At 36.2% G+C, this 11,870-nt stretch overlaps 1 protein-coding gene across 14 annotated transcripts in view; it reads left to right on the top strand.

The window, feature by feature from the left end:
- Positions 1-11,870, top strand: part of LOC127517166 (polymeric immunoglobulin receptor-like) — a 197,143-nt gene that overhangs the window by 33,913 nt on the left and 151,360 nt on the right. For 7 of the 14 annotated variants that reach the window (XR_007931200.1, XR_007931198.1, XR_007931197.1 and 4 more), the window contains exons 1-4: positions 6,675-6,853; positions 9,467-9,784; positions 10,025-10,339; positions 10,436-10,762. The exons of 3 other annotated variants lie outside the window; for them this stretch is intronic. Coding sequence is in view for 4 of the 11 variants with exons in the window: in XM_051902406.1 (XP_051758366.1) it covers positions 6,814-6,853; positions 9,467-9,784; positions 10,025-10,339; positions 10,436-10,762 (1,000 nt within the window). In the remaining 7 variants the exon portion in view is untranslated. Of the gene's footprint in view, positions 1-6,674; positions 6,854-9,466; positions 9,785-10,024; positions 10,340-10,435; positions 10,763-11,870 lie in introns of those variants that run through there. 4 more of the 14 variants (XR_007931203.1, XR_007931201.1, XM_051902405.1 and 1 more) reach the window with 4 other exon arrangements.

The raw sequence follows: 11,870 nt of genomic DNA, 5'->3' as shown, positions 1-11,870 counted from the left end.
AAATTATGTTAAAAATTGAATCCGCCAGTAGGCGAGAGCGATTCGCTGTTTTAATAAGTGAGCCACTTAAATCGTTCATTCAGCCAATTCATTTAAAAGAAAGAAAACAAACACGGATGTGAATAATTTTGTCATTGATAATTACAGACACTATTGAAGAGTGAACTAACATACCAGACGGCTGTTTTGGTAACTTGTTATACTGATAGTTATGGCATTGCAATGGATTAGCTAGCTAAAATATATGTGGAGTGTAGCTATTACACAATATTCTCATACCTCTTTTTCAGTACATGTTTTATTCTTTTTAACGGGGGGATTTGAATATGTAACTGATGGAATTGAATATTGGGGGGTTACCTACCCCCATCCCCCCCACAAACTACGCCCCTGTGCCAAAGAAATGATAAATGACTCACATATATATATATATAAATCACAAAATGTATCACAAAAGTTACGATGAGCCACATGCAGTAAAATGAATGGCTCTCTATGGCCCCCTGCTGGTCAAAACAATTTCTTTCTTAAACTGTAATTCTTTTAGGTTAATCTCTAACCAGCAGATGGCAGAATTCTACACCTAACACCTGGATCAATATCCAGAAACAACTTATATTGTATAAAGGTGCTGGTCATATAATTAGAATATCATCAAAAAGTTCATTTTTTTATTATAAATTATTTTTAAAAATGAAACTTTCATATATTCTAGATTCCCTACATGTAAAGTAAAACATTTCAAAAGTTTTTTTTTTTTAATTTTGATGATTAGAGCGTACAGCTCATGAAAGTCCAAAATCCAGTATTTCAAAATATTAGAATATTTACATTTGAGTTTCATTAAATGACCATCCCTACAGTATAAATTCCAGGTATCTTTTGTTCTTTGAAACCACACTAATGGGGAAGACTGCTGACTTGGCAATGGTCCAGGAGACAATCATTGACACCCTCCACAAAGAGAGTAAGTCACAGAAGGTCATTACTGAATGGGGTGGCTGTTTACAGAGTGATGTATCAAAGCATATTAAATGCAAAGTTGACTGGAAGGAAGAAATTGGGTAGGCAAAGGTGCACAAGCAACAGGGATGACCGCAAGCTTGAGAATACTGTCAAGTAAAGCTGATTCAAACACTTGGGAGAGCTTCACAATGAGTAGAATGAAGCCGGAGTCAGCGCATCAAGAGTCACCACACTCAGACATCTTCAGGAAAAGGACTACCAAGCCACTTCTGAACCAGAGACAACGTCAGAAGCATCTTACCTGGGCTAAGGAGAAAAAGAACTGGACAGTGAACAGTGGTCGAAAGTCCTCTTTTCAGATAAAAGTAAATTTTGCATTTCATGTTGAAATCATGGTCCCAGAGTCTGAAGGAAGACTGGAGAGGCACAGAATCCAAGCTGCTTGAAGTCTAGTGTGAAGTTTCTGAAGTCAATAATGATTTGGGGGGGCCGTGATGTCTGCTGGTGTTGGTCCATTGTGTTTTATCAAGTGCAAAGTCAATGCAGCCATCTTCCAGGAGATTTTGGAGCACTTTATGCTTCCATCTGCTGACAAGCTTTATGGAGATGCTGATTTCCTTTTCCAGCAGGACTTTAGCATCTGCCCACAGTGCAAAAACCACTTCCAAGTGGTTTGCTGACCATGATATTACTGTGCTTTATTGGCCAGCCAATATGCCTGACCTGAATCTATGGGATATTTTCAAGAGAAAGATGAGAAACAGTCGATCCAACAATATACAGATGATCTGAAGGCTCAATAGTGCCTCAGCAGTGCCACAGGCTGATCACTTCCATGCCACACTTCACTGATGCAGTAATTTGTGCTAGGAGCAAGTCATTTGCTGTAATATGTCCTGCCGATCAAGTATTGAGTGCACAAAAGAACATACTTTAAAGAACTTGAACTTTTCTGTTTTGCAGATCCATTTTTTGATTGATCTTAGGAAATATTCTAATATTTTGAAATACTGGATTTTGGACTTTCATGAGCTGTACGCTCTAATCATCAAAATTTAAAAAAAAAAAACTTTTTAAATGTTTTACTTTACATGTAGGGAATCTAGAATATATGAAAGTTTCATTTTTAAAAATAATTTATAATAAAAAAATGAACTTTTTGATGATATTCTAATTATATGACCAGCACCTGTATTTAATTTAGATCATCATTTAAGTGATTTTTTCATAAAAATGTAATATTTCAAATGGTGTAGTTGAGGAATTTTGTGGTAAATAGGTACAAAAGTACTTTGTATCTCCCAAAACACAACATTAATGTAGAGATGAGAAGTAAAAAAAAAAAAAAATGATATATTATTTGTATTATTAAAAATTTATATATATATATATTACAATCACTCTACATTTTTGGGGTAATACTGACCCCAAATACACGGAGTGTAAACAGGAAACTAGGAGCATATGAGGGTTAATAACTGGGTAGGCCTCTGGTAAGATATTTCTAACACCATCTTGGTTGCTGCTTCTCCAAGAGCCACAAAGAGCTTACGAAGCATCAACAAGATCTCATTGTTGAAAGGTATTGCTCAGCTCATGGGTACACAAAATTTCCAAGGCATTAGAGCAGGGGTACTCAAGTTCGGAGGCCAAGAGGGCCGCATTTTAACCACATGAAATGCAAAGTGCCACAAATTATAACTTGGATCGTAAGACTTTTATTTAGGCCTACTTAAGACAATATTTGTAGTTTTACTGAGTATTTACTAAAAGTGCAGTTTATTATCTAGCTAAGTCTTACTTGTACTTTAATGGTTGTCCTATTTAAAGTGTCACTGAACATGATAAATGGCATTTAAAAAAAGGATTAATGGCTTGTCTTGCTGTATTCTTAATGTACAAATGCATAAAGAAAAACAAGATCTGATGAAAAGAAGTCCTTATTCATACTGAAATGTCTGCATTGTTTTCACAAGTAATTTCAAGTCTGGCTGTTGTTCACTGGCTGATGAGAGAGTTTATCAGTAAGACGAAAACATTGCACTTTTTTAGAGTCGTTTTATACTCCATTGCACCTTTTTAACACTTTTTATAGCGCCTATTTATACTCAGGGTCGCTCAAAGGTTTTATTATTTGAATTATTATTACCTACCTTTTAATTTGGTCAGAATCCAAAAATCTTTTTTTGTTTTTTTTTTGTTTAATCACAATCTCATGAATTCTCTAATTATAGCCAACGTTGTAAACATGATAAATAAGATATTCTCCTTTAGCTCAATGATGTGACGACAGATCTGTAATGGGAGCGCTCTCTGCTTGCTTTCTGTTTATAACACATTGACATTAAGAATATAAGTTTTGTTTTTCATGCTGCTAAGAGGACTATCGGCAACTTACACACTGCGAAGTTTGAGGAATGTCAACTGCATTACATGATGGAAAAAATAAGGTTACTTTGTTTTTTACCTTTGACAGCGTTCACGAACACAAGTGCTCAACACATGCGCGCTAGAGAGATTCATGCTTGTCTAGTCTTTTTCGCTCAAATAGTTACAACAAATTTAATGCCCACGGGCCGCCTGTTGAGTACCCCTGCATTAGAGAGACAATGGGACACAGTGAAGACAGTAATCCATGGCGTAGAATACGCGGGGACGCACTTTTAATTAAACGTAAATTTGTCACCCGTACTTTTTTCAGGCAAGTGTGTTCACGTAGAGGCCAATGTAAATAAATCTAGATTTAAATTCAAAGAGACAAGATAGTCGTTTTATTCTTATCTGCAACAAGGCTATCTGAACATTACGGAGCGCACACTCTCGTGTAGTGTATGTTTAATTCATACTCGAAGCCAGAGGGCGCTCTCACAGAAAGTCCAAAATGGATTCGTAGAAGTAATAACTTGTTTAAAATTTAATGATGACTTAATTTGAGAGGTTTTCTATTGCGCTTCCGATTTGGCTGTGAGATTCACAGATTTTGGGTGTGTTTGGCATACATTTTTATATCTGTATTTAACAAACTAATGGGTCTGTAATTTGCGGAGTCCAAATGATCTTTCCCTTTTTTGGGTATCAACGATATAAGTGCCGTATTCATCTGTGGGTGAGAGACACCAACCTCTACTGCTGTGGATGGCCGTCAGGAAGACTGGACCGAGTAAATCAAAATATTTAAGAAATAACTCTGCCGGGATCCCGCCTTGAGAGAAACATTTTTCTACAGATGAAATATGAAGGCAAATAGACATATGATCATGACAGCATGTTTTCTGTGTGTTTTATGCAGCTCATAGTATTTTTATAACAATAAAGGATGTTTGTGACAAATGAGATTTATCATTCAATCCATTATAAAACATACAAAGAATGCATGTCTGTTATTACAATAACTCGATGATAGTTTAAAGTGCGTTTTGAGCAAAGACATTAATCAAATTAATTTTGAAACGTAGCTTGATTGTACCTCTAATTATATTTTAAGATCTATTCTTGTAAGCATTATAGATAGTTTGTGTTTCTAATGTAGTACCAAACTTTATTCATCTTAATTTAACGCTGATGTTAAAGCCATATACGAGGCACATACAAGAGGACAAATGCATTGTTGATCGGCGCCACCTAGCGTGCAGGCGTGAATTAGCAGAATATGAACGGTCGTTTGATGTGAAAGGTCCGTTCTTCCGCGATTTGTCTCACTTTTTTTTTTTTTTTTTTTTTAAATACGTTTGTGGGGAGTGTGGGCGGGACCTTGTTAGCGCACGGCTCCACTTCTCGTTTACTACTCCGCAGAATCAGATCCCAAATCAGCGGCATATTGAGACACTGACGGCTTCACTTTTCTACAATAGGCCTTTATCACACTTCCATGTTCGAAAAGCGGAAGCTTCAAGTATTAGCGTAAAATAACTTCCGCTGCAGCCTTTAACATTGGCCGTGCCCATAGCACAGGAATGTTGTGATTTATTTTTTGTAAAATTTAGCACAGATACTTATTCTAAAGATATCAACCTCTGTTTACTACCATTAATAGGCCTTTTTTTTCCACAAGAATCGGAAATCACGTGGGGTAAAGTTAGTTCCGCTATGAGTCTACGGCTATTAGATTGATATGCTCTTTTCTCAAATATCGCTTCTTACCTTTTCTGTTTTGTCTGTTTTCCAAGTTGCTGTTGTATAATCTACAAAGAAATTATTTTCTACTTGTTTGTAGCTTATACGGCCACTCAGACCGTTGCTCGAATTTACCGGCAGCTGGATTTATTTTAACTCGAGCTGCGCGCTGCTCGTTAATCTCATGCAGTCAGTACACCGGCAGCGCTGATGATCGCCTCGCTCAGATAATGTTACACATTAATATGAAAGATGACATACAGTGGGTAACATGTAAGTCTAAATAAACAGTTTTAAATATTGAAGTTTATTGTTATGTTAAACTAAGCAAGTATAATTTTATTCTCAAAACTGGCGCCTGTCCATTGACAATAATGCAGGCGGAAATTCCTTTACACTTCTAATCAAAGCCGGATGTGACGACACGCGTACTGTGCTAAAGCAAAGTCCCTTTAAGACAAGTCATTTCACTCGGCGGCCATCTTTGAAACGCCTCTCGGGCATCCAAGTGCAGCTCCTATCTCTCTTTGAATGGGGAAACATCAAATTCTCCAAAGCTGTTTGCCAAGCTTTCGATTAAATTTCATATTTGAAATCACCAATGAAATCTGATAACAACTGTCTCATAAATGTTGTTTCTAAACGCTCAAATCATGACAAAAAAATGTATTTTTCAGGCTGGATCAAGCTAATGCACATGCCCAGTCCTAAATGCGCGTCTCGTGTGCCTTATTTCGGAGGCGCGCCTCTGACTGTTTCTATAGAAACCGGAGCTTCTAACGGCCGCTGCAGTGACTTTACCAATCGGTGATTGGCTCTTATTTAGAAGGCGGGACTTATTCCGCCATATTGCGCGTTGCACTTTCTCCCATTCAAAACAATACGAGTGACACGTCTTGTGTTATTCTATAGTCTTTGGCTAAAGGCCTATGGAAGAGAGTGGAGGTGTGTCGTCCTCGTCCATATTTTTTACAGTCTATGTGCAGAGCTCAGTCAATTTAAACTCTAAAGTTCCTGTTTTAATCATTGATTGATTGATTGATTGATTCTGACATAGAGAATAAATTAATTTAGTCAAAAGCACTTTAGAAAATACCAGTAGAAACTATTAAAGGTCACATTGGGATAATAGAGATCACAATAATAAAATCTATAAACATAATATATAATTGTTGGATCAGCACACAGCTAAAGATGAGTGACACCTCATTTTATAAATGTGCAAAATGAATCAGTCAGCAGTGTATTTATACAGTTACCATGGGAACTGCTGATCTCTATCTTTAAAATGATTGTGATGCACTGAAGAAACACTTCATTAAACTCTTGAGTCAGTTAAAAACATTAAAAATTACGGTTCTGACAAAAAAAACCCTGTAAAACTAAGCCTTTGAAAAAAAATCATTCTGTGAAAATCTGTGTAAAATAACACTTAATAATGAGTTTTATCTGCTCGTGTCTGTTCTGTCTGGGTTTGCGTGTTCATTAAAAATGTGTAAAATAGTTTTACTTCCCTCTCTATTAACACTCTCTCTCTCTCTCTCTCTCTCTCTCTCTCTCTCTCTCTCTCTCTCACTTTATCTCTCTCAGAGGAAGTGCGCATCTCTGTCACATTTAGCAGATCATTTTAAGGATGCTTCCAGGAAACATTCAAACTCATCTGAACACTTCAGAAGAGCTTCAGAAGAACTGAATCTACTGACAACAGAGAAGATCATTTAATAAGAGAGAAGGATGAGGATCATCTTGACTTTCACTCTGCTGATGATTCCTGGTAAGAATCACGTTCTGATCCAACAATCACATCAGATGAACTAGAACACAGATTAAAGAATGACCAAAAATCTTTAGGTGCGTCTCAATTTGTGTACTTATGCACTATACGCCATTTTGTAGTATAAGTAGTTATGGAAGTAAAATAATGACAAATGTTTTTTAAACAAAAAAAGCTTGTTGAATTGCTCTAATGGAAAAAAATGTGTTGCATTAACCGTGCTTGTATTTTAATGTAATGTATTTTTTAAGGCTTACATTTTTATGGGCTGAAATTCAACATGGTTGTATATTTAAACAATGAATATTTCACTTTAAAACATTTCACACACATTTTCATTATTAAAAATACATACAACATCGGTATACACGTTTCTAACTTTAAACAGCATTTTAGGAGAATGACTTACAGTCACAAAACCAACTGTAAAGTGTTCATGTAGATGTCAAGTATCATTCATACCTTTTAGATTTTTGATATTTAATAGAAATAAACTGTCAAATCTTGTGTAAATATTGCTATTTTTACACTAGCATATGGGCTCATATTCATTTTAATAAATATCAAAAATCTAAAAGGTGTGCGTCAATCCTGACACCTACATGAACACTTTACAGCGGGTTAGGGAGAACTCGCGCACGCTGTGTGAGGAGATTTGTGTGCGCAGCACTCACACCCGTATCTTTGTTCTGTTGTATTTATTTATTTGTGCTATTGCTTGCAGTTTAATTATTTGTTCTTTTTTATTAATGACTGTTTACTTGTCTTTAATAATCTTTGAAACTTATATTAGTAGTTTAGTAGCTGTGATATCGAAAATGGAATTGAGAATTGTTAAATTTCACTGGTATCTAAAATATTGAGTGTCATAACCTTATTTAATACTGCAAGAACACATGGGTCAAAAACAACAAAACAATAACCATTTTATTCATTTATTAATTTTTTTGTGGTGGGGCCAGTGAAAATGTAATCATTGAATTCATTGAATTGAATCGAAAATCGAGAATAGAATCGAAAATCGTAATCGAATTGAATCTTGTGAATCGAATTGGGACATCTGAATCAATATAAACAGCCGAGAGCAATATATCTTAAGATGTAATGTTTGATCTGTACATCAGCGTCGGGGAGGGGAATATCGTTATAATCTCGGTTGCATTAGAGAAGGCTGCTTACATGTAAGCTACACAGGGAAAGAAACCGTGAAGACATTGAATTAAACGTAAACACAACTTGTGTGTCTTCATCAGCTTTTCCGGGTATATATACTGGCCCTGATAATCATCATGTACACTTGCTCCATTTCTGTAAATCTGTTTTTGTGAATGAATGATTCTCTAGCTGTTGTTTGGGTCTTCATTAACAGCAGATGGAGATCATGCATCGGCAATCTACTGCTATTCCTGCAGTTCCCAGATGTGCAATGTTGAATTTTATTTTGAATTTGAACCACTGAATTTGTGGAAGCGAATTCGTAAAGTGAAATAAAATGGACGGAAAATTGCCTGTCAAATATTAGGCTATAGGTTGTATTTTTAAACAGACCGAATATTTTGGAAGTGAAATCTGAAAGGTGAATATGGATCATTGAATTTTTAATAATGAAAATGTGCATGAAATGTTTTGAATTGAAATATTCACTGTTTAAATATACAACCATGTTGAATTTCAGTCCATTAAAATGCAAGCACGGTTATGTAATGGATATTTTTTTAGTTAGTGCAATTCAACAAGCTGTTTTATTTCCAAACATTTGTCATTCATTTACTTCCATAAATAGCATGAGTATGTTCACACTGAAAATTCAAAAAGGAATAGTGCACTTTAAATACTGAATCTTGGCCCCGTTTACACTAGTGAGATTTCGTAAGTTTTGCCACGGTTACACCTGTCCTTTACACTATGCCGGCATTTTCGAACCGAAAGACTTTCGAAAAAGGAGACTTTCGCAAACGCTGCAGATCCTGTTTTAGTTTGAAAACGCTGGTTTTGTGTTTCAGTATAAACGGACCAAATCAGAGAGTTTTGAAAGCGATGCCTTGGTTGCCCACGTTCGCTCTGCGTATCCTTGACGACCATGTAAACAATAACATGGAGACTGAACTGCAATCTTTGCTGGCTTTGTTGTCATTTTTAGCAGCCATTGTGCAGTTAAACTCTGCATTTTTTAATACTGCAGCTGCCTACATGTGCAAGAGGCAACTGTTTACACTTATATACGCATTCCCAGTGTGCATGAATGGTCATGTGACGTGCGTTTTCGGCCATTTAGTGTAGATGGAGATCGTTTTCATTTTAAAACGCCGTTTTAAAACAAAAACGCACTAGTGTAAACGGGGCCTTGGACACTTCATGCACTCGACTGTCGCAGCTTTAATTATGTAGTGGAGGGGGAGGGGCATCAGACTCTGATGTTGAATGACAAAATAACCTTATAAAATTCATACACTACACAGTTTAGTAGACTGCATAGTGCATAGTGTATAGTGTGTCATTTGGGACGCAACTTTTATCTTCACCTAATATGGTGAAATTACCTTTAGGGACACTTTAAAATAACTCTCACTCCAGTATATGTTAGTGTTGTATTAAGATGCTGGTTTGTTGTAGGTGTCGTGAGCTCCATGAATGTGACAGGATATTCAGGAGGAGGAGTCACGATCACATGCAAATATGAGACAAAAAATACAGCAAAGTCTTTTTGTCGAGGTGATCAGAGGTCCACATGCTCTGACCTCATCGAGACTGAGACTAAAGATAAATGGGTTAAATCTGGAAGATTCTCTCTGTATGACAACACAAGTTCAGCAGTCTTGAAAGTGACCATCAGAAATCTGAGTGAAGAGGATTCTGGGACGTACAACTGTACATTTGGTAGAACTAGAGGAAAAGATTCCTACACTGAAGTGAATCTGAAGGTTATAACAGGTGAGTAACTGAGAGCTCAAACCCATGATGATCTCCACAACATCACGATACTCAACACTGACTGTAATTACTGCCGTTCACACGTGAAACTCATAACAGACACCATCAATAACCTTTTGATCTCCTGATGTAAGATTTACACTCATAATCTTGACTTCATTCATAAATGTTGCAGCAGTGAGCAGATATGTGTTTATATTGAGAACAAAATGACAAATTATCTGAGTTTGTGTTTAACAGATCAACAAAACAGGAGTGTGAGAGGATATTCAGGAGGAAACGTCATTATAAACTTCAAATATAAGATGAAACACAAGAACAATGTGAAAGTCTGTAAAACTGCAGCAGATCAATGTTTTACTGTAATGAACACTAACAGAACAACAGAACGGAAACATGACGGACGATTCTCTGTTCATGATGACAGATCTGCAGATCTCTTACGTGTGTTTATCAGAGAGCTGAATGTGAACGACTCTGGAGAATATAAGATTACAGTCAAAGTTTCTGAAGACTACAGTGTCTTCTCTCAGTTTAATCTGGACATCAGAGACGGTGAGACGCTTTCATTCATTTCTGCATTATTTGACAGAATCCATGAATATATCTGGTAATTGTAACATTGCTGCACTTGATTTGGATCTGAAACAGATGATTGTTGTGTGAAGAGCATCAGTCTATCAGCTGCTGCAGGAGCATCTGTGAACATCAGCTGCAAATACCCACAATCCCATAAAAGAGATGTGAAGTTTCTCTGCTGGAGATCTGGAGATAATCTCTGTGCTGAAGAGACGTCTGTGAAGGACAGCAGAAGATGGAGTCCTGAGGGAAAGATCCAGCTGTATGATGACAGAGAAAAGCAGCTCCTGACGGGAAGAATCAGTCATGTGACTGAACAACATTCAGAATACTGGTGTGGAGTTCAGTCTGATCAAAGACACAAGAGCTTCATCACACGAGTCCTGATCAACCCTACAGGTACAGATGATTTTCTCAGTGATATTAATCATCAGTTTATTGAAAACCATGACTAATTTCTGTTCGGCAGATCACTGTATGTTATTTATCATGTTGCTTAAAATCATTGATGTTTGAAGCTGATTCTATTCAAGTAGGATTATTTTTAATTTAGATGTTCTGTCTGTTTAACAGAGCAAAACCACAAACTGCAGTTAAAAAGAGGAAGTATAAAAAATTGCAGTTTGTACAATTGCAGTCTATCAAGTGCAGCTTTGTGTTTGTGATGCAGTTGGGGCAGTCGTGGCCTAATGGTTAGAGAGTCAGAATGAACAGCGTGTTCTTCCTCTCTCATTACCACAAGGCACATAACGCCCAACCGCAACCCAAATGCAGAGCACGAATTCTGAGTATGAGACAGCGTACTTGACCACACGTCACGTCACTTTCACAATGAGAAACTGCACTGCGCACATAGTAAAGCAGTTGTCAATGTTTGTGTTTAACCAATTTATTAATTTCATTCTATAAATATGACCACTCTAATATTTTTTACACAGTTATAGTTATTTGTTAATTTTTTTTTTTTACTGTTCATGCAACTACATTGTCTTTGTCAGCATCTACAACTGGCTGAAGATCTTGCGGTTTGAAAGCGTTTAGTAGGGCTGGGTATTGACACAATTTTCACGATTCGATTTGATTTCTATTCACATGCTTTCAATTCGATTACGATTCGATTCGATTTCGATTATTTGTGGATGTAGTATATCAGTTACAGTACATGGCAAATTTTCTAGAGGAAAAAAATCTCTCAACTGATGCTGTAAACTACACATGGGAGTCATTTGGTACTTCTTTACTATAATACTGAAGGTTAAAATTAACCTATTTATATACAAACACTTAAATTACACTCAATGAATTTTTTTTTAATAAATAAAGTTTAGAATTACATAATCATATTTCTACTCCAATTCGTTTTTTTTTTTTTTTTATAAATTTCAACATTTAAATCGTGGCTGTCATAACTGATTTATTCAAACATGCATTAAATATTGAAGAACATTATAATGAATATGTAACGGTGCATATCTATATTTATCAGAATGCTGCTTTCTATAGTTCA

The sequence above is a fragment of the Ctenopharyngodon idella genome, chromosome 8 (genome assembly GCF_019924925.1).
Source record: "Ctenopharyngodon idella isolate HZGC_01 chromosome 8, HZGC01, whole genome shotgun sequence".
NCBI lineage: Eukaryota > Metazoa > Chordata > Actinopteri > Cypriniformes > Xenocyprididae > Ctenopharyngodon > Ctenopharyngodon idella.
The sequence above is the reverse complement of the archived record's forward strand: the minus strand, read 5'-3'. Positions and strand labels throughout refer to the sequence as shown.